Source organism: Capra hircus, chromosome 23 (genome assembly GCF_001704415.2).
Source record: "Capra hircus breed San Clemente chromosome 23, ASM170441v1, whole genome shotgun sequence".
In the NCBI taxonomy this organism is placed as follows: domain Eukaryota; kingdom Metazoa; phylum Chordata; class Mammalia; order Artiodactyla; family Bovidae; genus Capra; species Capra hircus.
The window spans coordinates 23,824,315-23,846,895 of record NC_030830.1 but is presented as its reverse complement, the minus strand read 5'-3'; the positions used below and the strand labels follow the sequence as shown (position 1 = coordinate 23,846,895).

Below are 22,581 nucleotides of genomic sequence, written 5' to 3'. Positions count from 1 at the left end.
TTTAGGAAATAGGGTTGGGTCTTATCCCTTGTCTTGATGAGTCTTAAAAACCAACTAGGGGACACATCTTATAAACCAATTCTGTATGTTTCATACTAGACAAAGTGCTAACTACTTCATCTTTCTGCTCCTCTGAAGCTCTTTCACTCTCTCTGGTCCTTCGTTCCATTTCCAAGAAGGCTTAGCTGAGATCCTGGGTAGCTGGCTTTTCATATCTGCTTGGTTTGAGGTCATTTAAAGGACATTGAAAATGGAACAGATAATGCAGCTTAGGTGCTGAGATTCCCAAATATTGTGGGGGAAAAAGGAGCAGAGGAAATAGCCTGCCACAGGTTGGACAAGTTTTCAATCCTCACTGTGGAGCACTCTAGAACTCCTGAGGACTCCCCTAATACTCTAGTACTCCTGAAGACTACTCTAGTACTCCTGAGGACTCCCTTAGTACCCCAGTGCTCCTGAGGACTGCCTTAGTACTCTAGTACCCCTGAAGACTTCTCTAATACCCCTATTAGAGCGGAGGAGGACAGGCCAAGATTTTACTCACAGTAAGAAAGAAGTCTTGCCTTCTGCTTGCCATCATGATTCTGACTTATCTGCGGTTGGTTGCCCTTTGAAAACTACTTCCTATAGAAATTCTTTCAGCTATCACCTCCAGTTTTTTAAATGGCTATAAAAGATTTCAGCCATTTTTCTCCCCCAGTTTTATTGAGACATAATTTTATTGATATAATTGACAAATAACATTGTATAAGTTTAAAGTGTACACCATAATGCCCTGATACATGCATACGCTGCAAAGTGTTCACCACATTAAGAGTGGTTAATAGTCGTCACCAGACAGTTGTATTTTTTTTTCCCTTGCGATACTTTTTAAGCTCTATTCTCTTAACTTTCAAATATATGGTACAGTCTTGTTAACTATGGTACAGACTTGTTAACAGTCATGTTGTACCTCGCATCTCCAGAACTTATTTATATTAAAACTGGAAGTTTCTCCCTCTTGATCACTTTCACCCACTTTTCCCGCCCCTCACCCTCTGCCTCTGAAAATCACAAATCTGATCTCTGTTTCTTATAAATTTGGGTTTTTTAATATTCCACATGTAAGCGAGATCATACAATATTTGTCTTTCTCTTTCTGGCTTAGCATAATGCCCTCAAGGTCCAAATGACTTGATTTCCTTTTTACAGCTCAATGGAATATATATATATATATATATATATTTGTATATATATACACGCCCCACATTTTCTTTACCCATGCACCTGCTTGGGTTGCTTCCATGTCTTGGCTACTGTAACTGAGGCTGCAGTGAGCACGGTGGTGCAGATGTCTCTTCAGGACAGTGATTTGGTTTCATTCTGTATTCATCTAGGAGTGGGATTACTGGATCATCTGGTATAGTTCTACTTTTAATCTTTTGAGGAAGCTCCATACTGTTTTCCACAGTGGCTGCAAATGACACTCCCGCCAGCAGTGCACAAGGGCTCTGATTTGGATCATCTTAAAGGACAGAGGTTTAGAAGCATCTCACTGTTGCAGTGATCCAAACCCAGGCACCCCATTTCTTCATCAAAATCCCATTTGTTGCTCTTGCCAGGCAGGACATATTGATGATAAGGCTGAGAGGTATGGCTGAGGAGAAGGGGGTCTTCCTGTGGTGAATGGCATGTGGTGGGAGGGTGGTAGCTGTTAAAATCCACAGGCACCTTCTCTTCATAAAGTTCACCCCCTTGATTTGGCCATATGGGTGGATAGCTGGATTTGACTGCTGGTGGTTCCACGGGAACCGGCTGGTGGAAGGGTTCTGAAGAGCTCTGGGAAGGGGAGAAGTCATAGGGCCAGCTGGTCAGAGGAAATGGGTAACTGGGACAACTGTTGTCATTCAGAGGACTTCGCCCCAAAGCCACATTCTTATTCCATGCCTGCAGATCACTGTAATCAGAGAAGACTCCAGAGATGGAGGGCTGGAGCAGGTCTCCACTGCTGGAGACCCGACTGTGGGACAAATCCCATTTGTCGTAGAGCTGAGGGGGGCCCAGGGTGGGAGTGAGGTTTGCCAGCTCAGAGGTACCCCCCAAACCATAGCTCTCGGGGAAGGATGAGCCATCATTCCATGCCTTCTGCTGGGGAGTGTAACCTATCACATGTCCGCTGTAACTAGGAGGCAGTTGGACAGCTTCCTGGAAAGACCAAGTTAAATTTTCCCAACTCTGTGTTTCACCTGGAAGAGGCTGGAAAGACAAAAGCTCGTGTTAATAAGTTAAACTCACCCTACTACCCCAGGCATCCATGAGTGACCCTGCACAAGTAAGTGCTCTGTGCATTTTCCTCATTCCCTACATACTCGAAGCACAAACATACACAGGGCTTTGCACAAGCACACGAGGCCTGCAAGAACTCAAGGCTGCTGCCATTTCAATGCGAGATCTGACCAACCAGGAAGGGCCGCATGGGCCTTCTTTTACTCAGAAGGGAGAATGTTTAGAACATTCCACCTCAAATGCAAATCTGAAACCCTGACTGCCTCTGTGAGAAACTTGTAAGGGGCTATCTAAGACAAATCAAACCACAGCTTCAGAGTTTTACATTATCCTCAGGGGAATCTCAACTTCCTCCTTGACTTCTCTACTTTTTAGTGGATTCCAAGAGTTTATTTTTTTTTCCTCAAGAAACTCCGAGCTCACTTTGTTGAATCACAGACCTCTGGCATATGACGTCGTCAACTTCTTTTCCTAAATGGAGAAGGTATATCATTCTCCAGTTAATCACAAGAAAAGAATCTGCTTAAGGACTCAGTTATCTTCTTGTTTATGTAAAACTATTGCCTAATAGGGCTTTCCTGGTGGCTCAGTGGTAAAGAATCTGCCTGCCAACGCAGGAGATGCAAGTTTGACCCCTGGGTTGAGAAGATCTCCTGAGAAAGAAATGCCAACCCACTCCAGTAGTCTTGCCTGGAAAATCCTATGGACAGAGGAGCCTGGCAGGCTACAGTCCATGGGGTCACAAAAGAGTCAGACACGACTTAGCAACTACACAACAACAACAACTGAGGAATAAGAGGATGGAGTTGGAAAGACTGACCAGGAAGGGTGAGTGAGAAGGAAGCCCCTGCAACTTCTGCCAGGGTTGGTAGGTGGGATTCAGGGGCTCCTATTTCCCTGAAATTATGACTCAAATTATGACTTTTTCCCCTTAAGGAACATTAGAACCTCCAAGGATGGACTGGCTCAATTTCTGTGCTCCTGAAACGTGGACCATAGACCAGCAGAAAAAGTATGCTGCATGCGTGTTCAGCCACTTCGGTCGTGTCCAGCTCTTTGTGACCTTATGGACTCTAGCCCCACCAGGCTCCTCTGTTCATGGGATTCTCCAGGCAAGAATACTGGAATGAGTTGCCATGCCCTCCTCCAAGGGATCTTCCCCACCCAGGGATTGAATCTGCATCTCCTGCATTGGCAGGCGGGTTCTTTACCACTAGCAGCACCTGGGAAGCCTAGGGAAAAGTATAGGAATTAGTAAAACACTATTAAGGAGACAAACCCTACCTACAGTATGACACCCAGAAAGCCGTGAACATCACAGCGCTGTTTGACTGTGGGGAGAAGTGGGCACCCCTACATCCCCAGATGACCACTGTTTTCAAAAACTGCCTGGTTATTTCATCTTGGTGAAGTGCACTAAGGAAATCATCGGCTTCGGGGGAGAGTAAAGAAGTATGAGGCTCAATTTTTGTGCAGATCATTTCTTTTTGGTTCTAGCAGAAATGCAGAGAGTGCCAAACAAAGGTTAAGTACTAATTCAGGTCTCTTTTTAACTACAGTAGGGAAGACGATTCTGAAATTATATGGACTTTACGGTTGAGAGCATACTACAAAGATGGTAGACATTAAGAGGAAAAGTATTCATATTTACATATTCAGTTTCTTTGCCAGATGCTAGCTCATAGGTGAGCCTGAAGATATATGATTTGGGGCTCTCCTTTGTAGGTTCAAAGACCTGCTAAGAGCATGCTTAATCCATCACAGATAAATTCTGCCTAGGAATTTGTTCTCAGTCGTGTCTGACTTGCAACCCCATGGACTGCACCTTCTAGGCTCTTCTGTCCATGGAATTTTCCAGGTAGGCATATTGGAATGGGTTGCCATTTCCTATTCCAGGGTATCTTCCTGACCCAGGGGATCTTCCTGACCCAGGGGTAGAACCTGTATCTCTTGGGTCTCCTGTATTAGCAGATGGATTCTTTAACGCTAGCGGCATGTGTGAAGCCCTCACTTGTAGGTGATGACAGGGAAATCTAAGGCTGCCACCACAGGGATGGCAAGTCCCCACATATTTTGAAGATGCATGGAGCAAGTTTACCTTTATCTCTGGGTTCTGTTTCAGCTTCGAGGAGACTGAGGAAGACGCCGAGTGTGTTTTCTTCACTGCTCTTCTGGCCTCGGCTTCCAATTTGGTTTCTGGCTTTGGATGGTCATGCTCTCCCTTTGACTTAAAGGAGAAGAAGCAGTGAGATAAACAACTAGATGTACTTCATGGTATCTAAAGTTTTATCCTGTTCTCTGCTGTCGGACTGGGTGCTGTTGCAGTTGACTGTTGTCACAAGATCAGAGCAACCTTTTAAGATCCTCCCAGGGTTGGATAGCATCACCGATTCAACAGACATGAGGTTGAGCAAACTCTGGGAGACAGTGAGGGACAGGGAAGCCTGGCATACTGCAGTCCATGGGGTTGAAAAGAGTCGGACACAACTTAGTGACTGAACAAGAAGCCCACCCACCGGCCAGTCTTTGCTGATGGCACGCCTTCTTTGCATGCTGCTTCTCCCCAGCCCTGCCACGTCACACCCATAGTGATAATGAGTAACACTGATTACACATATCCTTGAATCTTCAGTGCAATGCTGTGAGGGCCACACCATTACCATCATCCCCAGCTTACAGAGTAGGAGGAGATAGAGGCATGGAAACCTCCTCTAGTAAAGTGGGGGAACTGGGATCCAGAGTGTGCCAGAGCCAGCCAGGTGGAGAGCCAACTGTTGGCCATTCAGGTATTTTGTGAGCTGGTTGTTAAAAATGTTTTGACACTTTGCTGTACATCTGAAATTAACACAACACTATAAATCAACTATGGGTGTACGTGCATGCTCAGTCATGTCCGACTGCTTATGACCCCATGGACTACTAGGTTTCTCTGTCTGTGGGATTTTCTAAGCAAGAATATTGGAGTGGGTTGCCATTTCCTCCTCCAGGGATCAAACCCGTGTCTCTTGTGTCTCCTGCATTGACAAGCAGCTTCTCTAACACTAGCGCCACCTGGGAAGCCCCCCTAAATCAACTATACTCCAATAGAATTAAAAATTTTTAAAATATATTTGTTGGAGATACTGAATGAACAAAGAGGAAAGCAAGGAAAGAAAATTTCAGGTCGTCTTACACAGTTCTACTGAAGAGCTCTTTCCAGAGAATTTCTGTCAAGCTTAATATCTTCATTCTCTATTACCTTCAATATTAATTTCTGATATGCTTTTGCCATGAAACCCTGTATTCAACCTTATGATCATGTAAGTATTATGAAAAAATGCATACTAAAATAATTAACTTAAAGGAAATCAACTTGAAATCACCCATGATGAGAATAGTTATATTCCAGAAGTTGGCAAACCCTATACATTCACAGCATTTTCTTTTCAGAGGCAGGTTTAGCAAGGACTCAGATCCAAACAGTCCAGCTCTCAGAGTCTACCACCTCCCTGGAGAGGACCCCTTAATACCACATTTTACCAAAAACTAGGGCTTAGGGGAGTAAAGCAATGTGTCCATGTTTACAGAGCTGGGTCTGTGGAAGGCCAGTGCATGGGGGCTCATGTTGCCGACAGCGGTCGCCCCCTTGGAACCTGGGCTCCACCCTTGGCTCCTCTCTCGAGGTTCGGGGTACAGACATTCGTTTGCCCAGAGGGTTCCCCCAGGGAGGGTGCAGATTCCCCTCCACCTGTGCCTCTCCCGGAGGCAAGTCTCTCTCGTGCTCTGTGAACAGTTCCTGAAGTAAAGAGAAACGGAATCTCTAACATAAACCCAACCTGGAAAAATATGAAGCGTCCGTCGTGCCTCCAGAAGTTGGTGACGGGAAAGCCCCCGTGGCCCCGGCAGGGAATGAGCTTCAGGGGCCCATCGCAGTTGGGACAGCGTTTCCCTACAAAAGAGCAGAGGAAGGTGACCATGCCCGGCAGAGCCCAGCCAGCAGACCCCTGAGTCTGTGTAGCTCTGCCTGGGTCACACTTGACTCCTGCACAGCAGAGAGTCCACCTGGGCACAGTGTTACAGACTTTCACCCACTGGGAATGGGCCTCCTGGGCCTAGGAGACCAGACCACTCAAGCAGCCCAGGTCACTCTCACAGGCGGTAGAGGAAGCAGTTACTTACTCAGTGGAATATTTTACAGGTCGGGGGTGGGCAGGGGGTGGGAGCTCTTTTAAGCAAAAAAAAAAAAAAATCCCTCTCTCCTTATTTACTGATACTTCAAATTCTTTATAAAGAGGAAAAAATTCTTTCATTTCACAATTTGAACTAAGGGTCAAGGAGCAAAACCACACAACAGACAGAATGCAGCTACTAAATTTCCACTAACATGTAAATGACTGATACCGCCCTGCCCTGAGAGCAAGTTTGGAAAACAAAGGACGAGGAAAGAACATGAAGTAACTTGAGGTCTGAAGTGGGCAATGCACAGGGAATGGTGAATGCATCTATTTCACAATCTGATGAATACGATTAAAAAAAAAAAAAAAGAATTAGCATGTGATGATGGCCTGAACCTAAATGGCATGGAATTGAGTCTAACCTCAGATTTAGTCCTGGGTCCCCCTTCGGATCAAAGCACTCACTGAGATCATTTGGGGGATCCCATTCCCGAAGGTGTAGGGTGGCAAGCCTGATGCACAACTTTCTCTTACACTATTCATATATGTGACTGTGCTGATGAGTTAATGCTTGTCCCCTGAGTGATGCATCCTCCTTTTAATAGAGGCCCCAAATCAGATCTTAACCCTAGGGAGCAGTGTTAGCGGTGGGTGCAGCAGGCACGGTAGATCTATGGGAATACAGGGGCCCAGGGGGCTGGCTCGCTCGCCTTAAAATGATCTCTAGAAACGGCCTTGGTCTCCTCCACCCTCCAGCACAGAGGCTGGGCCCCTGGGAGGAGCGAGAACTTTAAGGCCCCTCTGCGGGAGCGCCACTCACTCTGCTGCTTCTGCCGGGCCTTGTCGCAGATGGCTGGCCTCAGGTAGACCTTGCGGCCCTCGGCGACCGAGCAGTCGCGTCCGCACACCACCACACCCAGGCAGGACTTCTTGAGGATGCGGGAGTTGTGGTTGTTGGTGTTGCGCATGGCCCAGCTGCTCAGGTGGCGCTGTGCGTTCCTGTCGTCGGAGCTGTAGATGTGTTTCTCGTAGGCGTCGGGCCACTCCTGGAACCAGTCCGTCTTTTTCACGTTCTGATGCAAACACAAAGGAGATGATTATAGTTCCAGCTGAAGTCACCACTGGGCATAACGGTGGCCTGGTGCGCAGCTCTTCTGGGCACTGTATCTCTGGCAAAGACCAAGCTGGATCTTACCACATGGTCTGAGCGTGCACAGCCCAGCTGCGGCCATGTGACCACTGGGTCCATCCCACATCTGCCCCCTGGACCAGAATGGCTTATGATGCAGCCCTCTGCGTGACTGATGCTCCTCTAGCCTTTGGTGATGAGAGTGAGGACCACTGCTCACTGAGAATGTTGGAGGGTGAAGCAACACGATGGTACTCTTGCACAGTGGCTATGGACGGCACTGGGACAGGGCAGTGAGATAGTGTCACGCTCCCGGTGGTGGTTAGCTTGTTGAGACAGTGGAGGGTTTAATGCAAAACCACCTGAGAATCGCGGTGGAAGGCTGGAGAGCCACTTCCTCCTCTGCGGAAACTCTTCTCCCCTTTGCTCTACTCTCATGTTCATGCGCCTCAAACAGGGTGGAGGAGTAAGGACAAGTTGAGCTCGATTGAAAACATTCATGTTCCTGCCCGGGACTGACACAGTTCCCTGCCCATGGTACCTAACTAAACAAAACTCTCCTCCTTAAGTGGGCAGGGGCACAGGACACTCAATCCTCATAGCATAAGTTATTTGACTTTCTTTGCCTCTGTTTCTACATCTACATAATAGAAATAACCAGACCTACCTACCTCGAGTGGGTCTGAGTTACACAGGATAACATATAAAAAGTACTTAGCGTATCACCTGGCATGCAGGGAGCTCTGGCTGAATGTTAGTGAAGTTATGGCTCATGGCCACGTTTGGCCAGTTCTTAGAGTGAGAATCATTAGCAATCTCAGTGGTCAAACTTAAGCAGTGCCCATTCTTGCAGCTTCCAGAGACTTGGTATAAGAAACATTTTTCAACAAGAAGCTTCTGGAAGGTTAGCGTTTAGATTCTAGAAGCTCCAAAGGGTGCTTCTCCTTTGCTCCTCACACAAGAAAACACAGCATAGAATATGAGAAAGGAAAAACAAGATGTTTGAGGAGGAAAAGCAAGCATCAGGATAGAAGGGAAGTTACAGGAGGTCATGTCTCTCCAAGTTGGAGTTCAAGTGTAGCAGACGCCAAAGAACTTTGTAACATGAGATTCTGGGTAGGCAGCTGTCTCTGAAGACTCATTTTGTTCTTCTCTTAAATGGGGATATTGATAAAACACTCTTCACAAAAGTACTGGGAAGAGCAGATGCGTTGTAACTTGTAAGTTTTATATTGTTAATGATAGTTGTCATTTGTATGGAATTTCATGGAGATTGAAATGGGTCTGAGGAAATAAAAATGAGAGGTTTTATGTACATGAGAGGTAGTACTAATTAATAGTGAAGAGCTAGGGTCTGCAAGCTAGGACCATGGGCCAAATCCAGTCCAATGCCTGTTTTTTGAAAAAATATATTTATTTATTTGACTGTGTCAGGTCTTAGTTTTGACATGTGAACTCTTAGTTGCAGTATGTAGGATCTAGTTTCCTGACCAGGGATCGAACCCAGGCCCCCTGCTTTGGGAGCAGAGTCTTGGCCACTGGACCACCAGGAAGTCCCCAATGCCTGTTTTTGTAAATAAAGTTTTATTGGAACCCAGCTATGTTCATTCATATGTGTTGTCTGTGAAGACATTTATACACCATGACAGAGTCCAGTAGGTGCACTCAAGACTGTATGGCCCACAAAACCTAAAATATTTACTATCTGGCCCTTCACAGAGAGCTTGTCAGCTGCTAGTAGGAGCGCAACTTGTGGAGGCCAGGGTGTGGGCCTTACCCTGAGAGGGTTCCTTCCCGCTCAGGGCTCCTCTTTCTGCTCTGTGAGATGGGGGCCGTGGGAGTACCTGCCCGACAGGGATGCTTGAAGACTGAACGGGTTAATATACACAAAACATTCAAAACAGTGCTTGCTACTCACAGCAGCCAAGACATGGAAGCAACCTAAGTGTCCGCTGACAGATGAGTGGATAAAGAAGTTGTAGTACATACATATCATGGAATATTCAGCCAGGAAAAGGAATGAAATAACACCATTTACAGCAGCATGGCTCGACCTAGAGGTGATCATACTAAGTTGAAGCAAGTAAAAAAAAAGACAAATATCATATTGCTTATATGTAGAATCTTAAAAAAAAAAGATACAGGGAATTGCCTTGTGGTCCAGTGGTTAGGACTTAGTGCTTTCACAGCCGAGGGCCTGGGCTCATTCCTTGGTCAAGAAATTAGGATCCTGCAAGTTGTGTGTAGCAGAGGGGAAAAAAAGGAAAAAAAAAATGATACAAATGAATTTATCTACAAAATGAAAATAAACTCACAGACATAGAAAACAAACTTATAGTTACCAAAGAGGAAAGCAGAGAGGGCTAAATTAGCAGTTTGGAGTTAACAGATGCAAACTACTATATATGTAAAATAAATTAAAAAAAAAAAGGTCCTACTGTATAGCACAGGGAACTCTATTTGATTTCCTATAATAAACTGTAATGGAAAGGAATATGGAAAATAATATACATTGATAAATGTGTAACTGAATCACTTTGCTGTATACCAGAAACTAAAGCAGCATGGCAAATCTACTATACATCAATAAAAAATAGAGCCAGTGCCTGGCACACAGCAAGTTCCACATCAGTGTTAGCTGTTAGTCTTCTGATCTTGGGCAACACACACCAGCCATTGGGTGTGAGGGCCAGCAGCTTTTAGGAGATGACCCCCAGAGAAGTCACTTGACACTGTAAACCTTGTTTAGACAAATGTAAGACAGGAGTCCAGGCCCCTCTAAAACCAAAATTTAATTGGCACAGCTCCTGGTTTTGAGCTTCTGTCTCAGAACAGTGACAACAATAGCTCCATTGTGCCGTCCGGTGGTGAGGAAAGGGGATGCTGCTCCAGAAGGACAGGGGAAAGGGGGTGGTGTCTCGGGGTAGGGGGTCCCCTCTGCTCCAAAGGTGACTGCTTCTAGTTTCTAGGAAAGAGGCTGCCCGGCCAAGATGCTAAGTGAGCTGTATTCTCCAGTTCTCTCCCCAACTTCTCTGGTAATTCTGAGTGGTATTAATTCAACACACAGCCTCGGGCAGCCCCCGGAAGCGGCCCCCTCTTTCCCTCTCTGTCTTCTGGTTCCTCCACCCACCTTCTCTTCTCTTCCTTCTGATCCAAAGCTCTAAACAGTGCTGTCTTCTGCCACAGACATGCCGCCAAAAGCATAATATTTTATCTTCTGAAGTAATAACAAGGTAGGTTAAAATGTTAAAATGTGGACCTTTAACAATCTGGGCTGCAGAAATCTACCAGTGGATTTGAATTATTCCAATACAAAGCACAGGTGTCAGGGCAGCAGAGACAAGAACAAGGTGGTCTTGAAGGAAAGCTGAGATTTCCATGTTTTAAAGGTGTGGGATGGGACCTCCCTGGTGGTCCAGTGACTAAGACACCAGGCTCTCACTGCAAGGGGTCTAGATTCGAACCCCAGTTGGGGAACTCGATCCTACATACTGCAACTAAGAGATCCCATGCTGCAATGAAGATGCAACTAAAGACCCAGTGCAGCCAAGTAAATACATAATTTTTTTTAAATAAATAAAGGTGAGGGGCCCCTTCAGTCTGGTCAATGGCGTAGACACCACAAACCAGAAGGAACCTACAGTGTTTGTGAGAGCAATTCAAATATTTCAATTAAAGCAAGGACTCCCTGCCAGTGGAGCAAGAAATGCTCTGGGCTGTCTTTTCTTTCTCTCTTAGTTTAATGTATGTTTTCTCTTCCCTATGAGTTTTCCTCTTTGATGAGTTATTTAGAAATATATTGTTTAGTTTCTGTGTATTTACAGAATTTCCTGTTGTCTTCTGTTATTAATGTCTAGTTTGGATCCACTGTAGTTGAACACACTCTGTGTTTTTGATTATTTTAATATTGTTGAGGTTCGTTCTAAAGCCCACAGTTTGTTCTGCATTCCACGGTATGGTAAGCTTTTTTTCCCATCAGTTCCTCCACCAGTACCTTAGTTTTCCAATTCCATTAATAAGCCAGTAATAAGTCTGACAACGTACAACCTCAAGAAAATTACCAGGAGCAAGAATATTTACATCAAGATATTTTCTTGGCTATTTGCATATGACCAATCTTGTGACTTGGACTTTTGTAGGATTTCTGACATTTTTTGACATTGCAAATATGAGAAAACCTAGATTCCAGTGATGCAAAGGAATCCAGGTATTGAATGATAGGGAACTCTGAAAATCTACTAAAATTTAAGGCACTAGAGCATAACTTTTAAAAGGAAGAACGATTATTTCTTAATCTTGTTTAACAATTCCTCACAAAACATTTCCCTCTTTTCAGATCTTCTGTTTATTTTTATTTCTAAATTTTCATGAGTAACTCTTTGTTTTTCCTCTTGGTTAAGAAGTTTATAAGTTAAAGGGAATATTCTTAAGGTTTCCAACATATAAATATAATAAATTTATATTGTATTTTATCATGGGTAATATCATTGGTGGTTTAATGAATATTTCTGTGACTTCTCTATGTAATTTTTGTCCCTAAGAGACTTAGTCTTCTAAGTCGCTCAAAACCTTTGAAGCCATGCAATGATAGCACCTTTCATTCCTCCTTCATTCTCATTTATTTAACTACTTGAAGTTTTAATGGGTATCTTAAGAAATATACACTGTTACATAAAACTAATGAACTAAAATCAAAATTCTGAAACGAGATATCAAAAATATTTATATCAGCATGCTATTATATTAAAAATGATTTTCCCTTGGGATATAATCCACTCTAGTGTAAAACAATTATCTGCTAGGTTTTCTTTAATAAGAATAACTTATAAATTCCTGAGAAATAAATGTTTCCAAATAAAACAGGGTTAGCAAACAGATACATGTTTAAACAAATCAGAGAGGGAAAAATTAGATATTACTTATGGAGCACAGAAAAAAAAAATTATCCAGCATTTTGATTTACCTTCAACTTTTCGGGAACTTACCTCTCTGAACCAACTGGAAACCCAACTCCAAATGTTTTCAAAGAGAGAAATTCAATTCAACTAAATGCTTTTGGGTTAACCTAAGCATTACTGCCTTTGGGTAATCTTGCAATTTCCTACCTTTATTAAAGGTCAGGATGCAGGTCAAAAGTTCTATATTTGCTCAGGCAACACTAAGGTGGGGCAGAGTGCCCCAGCTTTCCAATTCTGTCACCCCCTACCTTTTCTTTTCCCCCTTTCCTTCCCAATTCCACCTGGCTAAGCAAGGGACCTCCTGGTAGGCACCCAATGAGAGTCTCTGCTACCATCTCCACCACCCCAGAAGCAGAGGGCAGCAGAAGAATTCTGGCTCCCAAAGTGGGGGGATCCAATGACCATATAGGGTCCATATAGGTGGAGATGTCCCAGGGAGTTCAAATGACATTGAGAGCAAACAGAATGCCGGGCAAAGAGGACAAAGTCACGAGTGTCCCCGTCAGACCAACAGCAAGGTGACCTGACCATCCAGTCAGATAATAATTCACCAGAAATGCAGACTCGTATTTACCCCTTAGCTCCCTAGCACCAAGACACATCTGGTTACAACGAGCTTGTTCCGATTACATTTATCCACACAAATTCACAGAAGGAGCTCAGAGATTCACTTTTGCCCGTAAGACTGAGGCAAAGGAAATTATGCTTGTTAAAACCATGGTCCAGGAATGAACTCATCAGAGACATGGCCTCTTTGGGGTTGATTCTCCAGGCTTCAAGTGGCCCCGTATTTATGTTTCACCTATGTATAGTTTAAGATTTTCTCTACAAAAAGTATATTTAAACCTTGGAATTGTGTGAGTTAATAGCTCCGTGTGGCTTTGGTTGTGGGTTTAATCGGCAAACTGCTCATGTTCAAGGAACAAAATGATTCGGGGTGTTTGTCTGCTGTGGGGCTATTGGACTAGCTTGTGCTTCTGCTCAGAGAATCTGGCAGGTGCAGGGAGATAGCAGCCGCTCCCGTCTCCCTGTTCAGTGGGTACTATTGAGAAGAAAAAGGAATTGGTTTTCTTCCCGATTTTCAACCAGAAAAAAAAAGAAAGAGATTTCTTTATCATTCAAGGCTCTCAAGTATTACAATCAATGTTAATGAGAAGCATCCTTATAATGAACCATGTATGTACATGCTAAGTCGCTTCAGTCATGTCAGACTTTTTGTGACACTTTGGACAGTAGCCCGCCAGGCTTTTCTGTCCATAGGATTCTCCAGGCAAGAATACTGGAGTGGGTTGCCATGCCCTCCTCCAGATCTTCCCAACCCAGGGATCAAACCTGTGTCTCTTACACCTCCTGCAATTGGAAGGCAGGTTCTTTACCATGAGCACCACCTGGGAAGCCCAATGAAACATGTGGTGAGCATTTTCAACAGAGGTAAGACTAACCCAACCCAGACTTTTGCGGCTTGGATCAAGCAAACCCTACAGCAATTATATTTGAACTTCTAAAGTAGTTTAAGGGAATAGAAAAAGAAAGCAAAATTGGTCTATTACATTGGACTGGAATAAATAGGCATTTATCAATGATGGTTTTGAGTAAGTTCAGTGCCTGCAGTTCTGGGCTGACTCTGTGGAGGCTGGATTAAGTAGAAGTGGTATCAAATTAACCACAAGTTAGACAAGTGATCAGAAATGAGTTCCAAGAAGATTTATAAAGACAAACATGCAGCTGAAAGAAGAGAGGAGGGCACATGAAACAATTCTGCCTCCAAACCACCTTTCAGGCCGCTTGTCTCCAAGATCTCCTTACTGAATGCCTGTGCATGGCTCCCCTGTAGGGAGCCTTTGAACTTCAAAGTGCTCTACTTTGCCTTGTTTGTCTTATCTTCATCTGACCTAATCCTCTCACCTTTTACAATATGCTTGTCCAGAGAGAGCCCTTTTGCCAAATGCTCAGCCTCTATCCCCATGCCTGAAAGTAAGTGAAAGTGTTAGTCGCTCAGTCGGGTCAGACTCTTTACGATCCCTGTGGACTGTAGCCCGCCAGGCTCCTCTGTCCATGGGATTTCCCAGGCAAGAATACTGGAGTGGGTTGCCATTTCCTTCTCCAGGAGATCTTTCCAACCTAGGGATCAAACCTGAGTCTCCTGTATTGGAGGTAGATTCTTTACCGCCTGAGCCACCAGGGAAGCCAAAGCCTGCAGCATTCAGTATTCCCATCCAAGTACTAACCAGGCCTGACACTGCCTAGCTTCCGAGATCAGATGAGATGGGGGCACGTTCAGGGTAATACGGCCACAGACATTTCGGAGTCATGCTAAATTATATACGCCCTCCTTCAGTGCCTCTGGCATTTTTTTATATGGCATTGATTCTCTGTTTGGACACTGATCTTGTTTCACTGGCCCAAGTCATCAGTCCTTCCATGAAAGTTAACATGGATTAACAGCCCCTGCATCCAGTGGTATCTGACACATCCCACTGACATCAAAAATCTCTGATGTCCTGATGAGGATGTCATTGTTCACTATTGCCAAAAATTAACTCATAGATCTTGATCTGTGATATAGAAAGGGCCTTTGGAGTTTCCAGGACCAGAAGATGCAATAAGCACTCAGGTAACCATCTTGAAACTTGAAGCAAGTCAGTGGATTAATAAGAAAGAAATTTATCTACAAGTTGCAGGAATTTGTAGGAACCATGGCAAGAACTTGCAAATATGAAAAATAAACTATAAATTCTTTGTGTGGAGGGGACAGAGAATGAAACTGGGGAAATGTATAATAGTAGTAAGCCAGTGCTTGCTATTATAGATGGAATTCTTTGAAACATATTTTTTTAACACTCAAACAGATGGTCTGAGGACCACTCATTGCCTAAGGGGCTCCATGGAAAAACAGAGAGAGCTTTGTGGTCAAAAATAAGTTAGGGCGACATTGCCAACATAGCCTCCTCTTGGGAGAGCCATAACGCAGTAAGAAAGACACTATGTCTGCAGCAGAGAGATTGGCTTAGGAAATTCTCTAGTGGTTAAGACTCTGCATTTCCACTGCAAGAGGCATGCGTTCAAAACTGAGATTCCACATAGCATGGGAAAAAAAAAAGAAGAAATTGGCTTAACTTGGTTGAACTTAGTCCTTCTTTCCTTCCTCCACAACATCCATTAAAATTCCTTGTAACTTACACACTACAGAACACATTTTGAGAACACATCTGTTCTAAACAACTTAGAGATTCAAGCAAGGTGTATGAAGAATTACTACTTTACTTTTACAGAGGAGATAATGAAAACAAGAAAACAGATTTGTTTAGCGTCACCCAGATGATAAGCCATGGACCCACTCATTCATGAATTTTATACTCATCCCTTCTTGTTTAATAAGTGCCAGGCCCTGTGATTGGCACCCAGTCCCTGTCCTAGGGTGCAAGCCACCTTCTGAATCTCAAGTCACCAGATCCTTGATTGTTAGAACTAAAAGAGTCCATAAGAGACTATTTAGTGCAACAACTTCATTATCAGAAGAGGAAAGGGGACCTCAGAAATGCTAAATCACTCCATTCTACAGGTAAAATCAACTCAAGTTCTACAGGTAAAAGGAGGCAAGACTGGAATTCAAAGCCTAGGCCTGGTTTCCTTGCCTTGTGCTTCTCATCGTACACAGCTCTGCCTTTAGAAACACTCTCAAAATATAAAATCTACTGTGCTTGGCTTCAACACCTTCTATTTTCACCTCAGCTGGGTCTCGATATGATTCCACAGCCCCATAAATCCAGATGAGGACTATGTTGATTCTGCTCAGAAAATGTGAGTCCGTGCTTAGTCGCTTCAGTAGTGTCTGACTCTTTGCAGCCCCGTGGACTGTGGCCCACCAGACTCCTCTGTACATGGGATTCTCCCGGCAAAAATACCGGAGTGGGTTGCCATTTCCTTCTCTAAAACACTAAGGCACCATTTGCTCTTTTAATCATTTCCCTGGCACATTTAACAAACTAAAGGACACTTATCTATTTCCATGAGCAACCAAAGTTTTCCTACAAACTGAAAACGGTATATTTCCAGAATTGAATGTGGACTTTTCTTGTAAATGTCTCTGGTATCTGAGAAGGCTTAAGTTTTGGAAAATTCATGTTGGAACATGAACCTTTATGAACTCTGAGATCCCCTCCAGGGACATGGTTCTTTCTTTTGTCTATAGATTTGATGAATGATATGAATCCTCTGCCCTAGAAAAAATACATGTTACTACAGTGTTCTTAGACCCCATTAAAGGTCCCGCTCTAGGATGGGAATTTGCGAAATCATCTATATACCTGCTTCCTTCAACTCTTGTTTTTGAAGATGTCCAGTTTCTCTATTTGGGACCTGCAATCATGAATTAGGAATATGGGTCTCTGAGACAGGAATAATTAAAATTTATCTGAAAGTTTCCCCTAAAACAGCTACAACTAATGTAAACCAATTATAAGCAGCTATAAACACAAACCCTTAAAGTAGATATTTGCATGTTTTAGCTGTGGTATATTTAGCCATCCTTAAATGAATGGCAAGTAGGGCATTCATTTAAGCACTTAGTGCTTCCTAGCTCTTCCAAAACCTATCAGGAGAGAATGGGGGAGGAGGTTCAAGGGAAAACATAAGGAGAAGCACTTCACTAGAGTGAAATTTGGAGTGATCTGGAAGCCTTCTTTAGAGTGAAATCTGGAATGAGTATAAATCAAAACTGTGGAAAAAAACAACAACTGTGGAATCTCCATTCCCTCTCCTCTGCTTGGGATAATTCGAATTTCTCATTCCCCAGAATCAGACTTCCACTAGATGGTTCTGGCAGTGTCGTCTTAGCTTTCCCAGGCACCCTTCCCAATAACTTCCAGTGAAAACCTTCTTCACTGGAAGGAAGACCAAAACGTGGGGTCAGGGAAATCGGTTTTAAACAACGAATGTTGGAAATTCCCTGGTGGTCCAGTGGTTAAGACTCAATGCTTTCACTGCTGTGACCTGGGATTCAGTTTCCAGTTGGGGAACTAAGATCTCACAAGCCATGTGGCTCAGCAAAAAAAAAAAAAAAAAGATAAAATATAAAATTTTGTTTTCCACCAAATTAAGAGTTTAAAATGTCAATTGCCAGGTCTTCCCTGGTGGCACAGTAGACAGGAATCTGCCTGTCAATGGAGGGGACATGGGATCAATCCTTGGTCTGGGAAGATTCCACAGGCCGCAGAACAACTAAGCCTGTGTGCCGCAACTACCAAGCCTGTATACTGTAACTACTGAAGTCTGCGCGCTTAGAGCCGGTGCTCCACAAAAGAAGGCACTGTAATGAGAGGCCAGAGCCCTGCAATGAAACGTAGCCCCGGCTTGCAGTAACTAGAGAAAGTCCACGCAAAGCAAGGTAGACCCAGTGCAGCCAAAAATAAACAGAATAAAAAAAAACTTTTTAAATGTCATTGCCAAAGATAAAGGCAAAGAAAACATGAAATGGAAGCCACTCTGTTAGCTGGAGAGTAGCCCCATGTGCGTGGACTGTGTAGTAGTCACAAAGGTTCTAGAAGAGAACTCTCACCGGGACATCCCAAAGACAGATTTAGGTTAAACCCATTACTACCAGCAAATAAGGTTGTATGGGAGCTCGTGTGTTACAGAGAGTCAATCTACAGACACGTTATCGTGGATTTCACTCTACTAGCTAGCCAGGCGGGTGGCATTGGAGCCAAAACAACTTTGAAAGACAGGAAGTAACACTTTCTTTGCTTCAGTCTGTAACCAGGGGAGTCTGGTCTGTGAGGGCCTTCTCAAATCATGGGTTTAGGAATCTCCTCTTAAAAGTCCTCATTCGGAGGCTTCCCTGGTGACTCAGTGTGAAGAATCTGCCTGCCAATGCAGGAGACAGTTTCCATCCCTGGTCCGGGACAATCCCACATGCCACAGGGCAGCTAAGCCTGTGCACCACAAGTATCAAGCCTGTGCTCTAGAGCCTGGGAGCTGCACCTGCTGAAGCCTGCACGCCCTAGAGCCTGTGCTCCGCAACAAGAGAAGGCACCAAAATGAGACACCTGGGCACCGCAACCAGAGAAAAGCCCACGCATCAGCGAAGACCCAGCACAGCCAAAAATAAATACATCAAAGTTATACGCATGAAAAAAGTCCTTGGTCGGATGTCCAACTGAAACTCTGTAGGAGAGGCATTTACTCAGCTGGGACCCTCACCAAGTTCCTTCCAGGTCTTAGCAAGTAACGTTCAAGGCTTCACGGCCAAATGCTGAACACAGCATGAGAACAAGTACATACCTGCGGCAGTTTCATATCATTAATATCCCAGCTTAGTTCTTTGTCTGAAGAATCCGCGTTCTCAGGTTCCATGATGAAGTCAGGTCGCCCACAGGTGTCCGTCTATCCAGCTGCCCTAGAAGCACTTGAGAATTTTGCTCTCAAAGGCTCTTACAGTTGGATCAGTCCACCCAAGCAGTTTAGACCAGGAGACTACTTTCCAACACTAAAAAATAAATGACAGTGATACTGATCATTAGAGATAAAAATCAGTGCTCTTGGGTGGAGGGGGAGGGGAGGGAGGTTGAAGAGGGAGAGGACATAGGTATACTTGTGGCTGATTCGCATTGTTGTATGGCTAAAACCAGGACAACTCTGTAAAACAGTTATCCTCCAGTTGAAAATGACTTTTAAGAAAAGGAATTCAGAAGAAAATATTAAAAATACCAGCGCTCATCTGCCAGAAAAGACTGTTTCACTGATATTTTGGGAAGCACCAACAAACAGACAAAAACAAAGTATAGGAGCGATTAGTGAGCCTGCTGGAATAAAGCTTGACCATGGGGAAGAACACCACTTGCACCCTCAGGTTTGGGCTACCTTCCTGGTTGCTAGCCCCAAGTGCAAAGGCCTCTGTAAGTACCATGGTCACCTGTAGCCAATGGTTAGGACCTTTTCCTCCACCTACCGGGTTGGGGAGGGAAGGATAACTGGCTTGGAGTTGTTTCCATGGATACACCTTCATAAATTAGCTACCCTGTGGGTGTGTTACAAGAGGGGAACATCACAGCCAGATGTGTCTAGAAGTCTTTTTAAAATCTAAATTCCCGTTGAGATTAATAATCCAGCATATATTTTATATATTGGAGAAGGAAATGGCAACCCACTCCAGTACTCTTGCCTGGAGAATCCCATGGATGGAGGAGTCTGGTAGGCTAAAGTCCATGGGGTCACAAAGAGTCGGGCACGACTGAGCGACTTCACTCATATATTTTATATCTTCAAATATTCTCAAATGATTATCAGATTCCTCTAAAACCTTGGCACTACTGACATTGAAAACCTATTTGATAATCTTTGCTGTGGGGAAGGAAATGGCAACCCATTCCAGTGTTCTTGCCTAGAGAATCCCATGGACGGGGGAGCCTTGTGGGCTGCCGTCTATGGGGTCGCACAGAGTCGGACACGACTGCAGCGACTTAGCAGCAGCAGCAGCAGTGGGGGTTACATTGTAGGATATTTAACAGCATCCTTTGGTCTCTGCCCATTAGGTGTTGGCAGCAACCCACCCCTCCTTGTTGACCACCAACCGTATCTCCAGACATTGCCAAATGTCTCCCGGAGGGAAAAACTGAGGACTACTGCTCTAAAATAGTGTTTCTCACCTTTGTTTAATCCAAAGCACCCTTCAAGACTTTCTGACTTTAACAATCTCACTCTTCCCTGCTCGCCACAAGAAAATTCTGTCTGATCTTACTTTCATTAAATTGTATTTTAGAAATAGTAGATATTAAAAAATGTTTGTGCAAACTGTATTCCATCCCCCCCACAAGAAATACTAGTTTCTAATTATAATTGGTTAAAGGGGATTTGTTTTTCGGTGACTTAGTCGTGTCTAACTCTTTGCAACCCCTTGGACTGTAGCACACCAGGCTCCTCTGTCTTCCATCATCTCCCGAAGTTTGCTCAAATTCATATCTATAAAAGGAACTTACCCTCCCCTCCCCCAAAAAAAGTAAAAAGAAGGAAAGATATTTAAAGTGTTCAACTCTGAGGGGGGAAAAATCCCAATCATTTTGAGCTGACATGTGCTTGCTAGTAGAATGTGAAATAAGACATGTTTACATGTGTGACATTTCCATGCCTTGGTGCTCTAAAGCCATAATGCTGTTACATAGAACCACCTAAGAGTCACTCAAACCACAAGTTAGTTCAATAGTCTCAATCTTACAGAGTCCCGTGTACTCTGTTCCTCAGTAATTTAGCTTTATGTAACCCTAATACTTGTCAGTCACTGAGATGTACTGAAGTAAAGTGCATAGATATAGATGACTGTTGACCTGAATGTGTAAAGGAAGCTCTTGGCCACTAAATAGCAAGTTAATAGGAGTCTTTTCCCTCCCTAACATACCTACCCACACTCACCTACAACCTAGTCATCCAAAAAGATGAAACTTCAGTACCCCCAACTCAAACACTGATGTGCAAGATTAAATATCCATTGAGTTTAAATCAAATTCTGTTTGGGAAAGAAACCCTAAGTTACAGAATAAATGATGCCACAGATTGACTTTAATTCAGACTTAAAAAAAAAGTATATTAGAATAACAAGATTCACATTTCAAAACAGTCGAAGATATTGCCTTAAGCCTAAGCAATGTCGGTATAATTCTTTTGTTTTTAAATTAAGGAAAAGGAAATAAAAAATCTTGTGCAGAAAAACTACCTTGCTTTTCTGATTTTTTCTGATATGAATTTTTGCCAAATGAACATGAACTTAGTATTTCTCTGAGCGCTAAGGCCAAAACACAAGGAAGAAGAAAAGATGGTTTGCAGCCTTTGAAACATAAACAAGCAAATTCCGTTTTCCTCAGGATTAAAAACCATTTGTCCAGACTCTTTTTTGAAAGCCACTTGGGCCAAAGTGTGCTCATGTCTCACCATTTCTACAGAAGACCAAGCAGAACGAATGAAAACCGTTCACACGGTTATTAACACAACGCAGTGACCATTGTCACCGCCCTGACGTTTGTCTCTCCTTAGGATTTCTGGCCTTGTTACATTTTTTTTTTAATATATAAATTGACTTACAATATTAGATTAGCCTCAAGTGTAAAACACATTGTCATCACGAAAAGACAAGCTACTATCTGTTACCATACAATTATCACAAAATTATTGACTATATTCTTAATGCTGTATATTATATCCCCATAATTTATTTATCTTCCAACTGAAACTTTGTAATGGTTTCCTCACCTCTGACTTCTGGAGATGGAGACAAAACTGCTTCAGAAAAATCTCCTCTCTGATTCAGGTCCCAGCAAGTTCTGGTCATTTTCTACGCAGAGACTGCTGTTCCCTAATCCAGGTCAAGGTACACTATGCTAATGAGCTCTGGCAATAATCCAATCAAAATCTAGATGCTCTCAGCTTGGGATAGGTAAGAGTGACCCGGGAGCCACTTACCCAGCCCAATTCTTCCCAGAATGCCAGCAATGTGATGAATATTCTATGGTACGCTTATGAACATTCCCCTTATTCATGTCAAAAAAGGCGTTTTAACAGAAATGGACATTGCTAAGATTCTCATGAGGAAGTCCAGATGTTTTCTTTCTTGTAATTTCAACGTTTGGGCCCAAGGCACACTGAGTAACGGTTGAATTCTAATTCTTTCACCATTTACCTCAGTATGTGTACAGAAGAAAGAAGACAGACAGCCAGCAAGATATGTCATAGTGGTGGAATTCATTGGAATGGATGTTTAGCAGCTGAACAACGACAAGATGTTGGTTAGCCGACACCTCCCAAGCTACTAAAATCACTAAAATGCCATCCTGCCCCTGACAAGGATGGATGCCCCATGAATTCTGAGTGTTTTAATTGCAAAGAATAATATAATCCTTTCTTCAAAAGTGTCCTAAGCAGTCAGGGTGCAGCCCACGTTGGTTCAGCTCACCTGCTGTGTTCCAAGCAGTCTGCTAGTCTCTGGAGATTTAAGGAAGCGTTAAAGCCCCGAAGAAGTGTAGAAGTGGAAAAGATGAGGAGACACTGAACTTAAGATGACATAATGCATGGAAAAGAAGTAGTCTGG

At 43.6% G+C, this 22,581-nt stretch overlaps 1 protein-coding gene across 2 annotated transcripts; it reads right to left on the bottom strand.

Moving 5' to 3' along the window:
• Positions 708 to 21,814, bottom strand: GCM1 (glial cells missing homolog 1). 2 transcript variants are annotated; one of them, XM_005696430.2, is made up of 7 exons: positions 21,747 to 21,814; positions 20,913 to 21,006; positions 18,789 to 18,993; positions 7,240 to 7,492; positions 6,081 to 6,193; positions 4,364 to 4,492; positions 708 to 2,235 (listed from the first exon to the last, which is right to left on the bottom strand). In XM_005696430.2, exons 3-7 carry the CDS (start codon positions 18,858 to 18,860, stop codon positions 1,501 to 1,503), a joined length of 1,302 nt encoding a protein of 433 aa, XP_005696487.1. In that variant the 5' UTR covers positions 18,861 to 18,993; positions 20,913 to 21,006; positions 21,747 to 21,814; the 3' UTR covers positions 708 to 1,500. The 2 variants fall into 2 exon arrangements, with proteins under 2 accessions (XP_005696487.1, XP_005696488.1); XM_005696431.2 differs by lacking the exon at positions 20,913 to 21,006.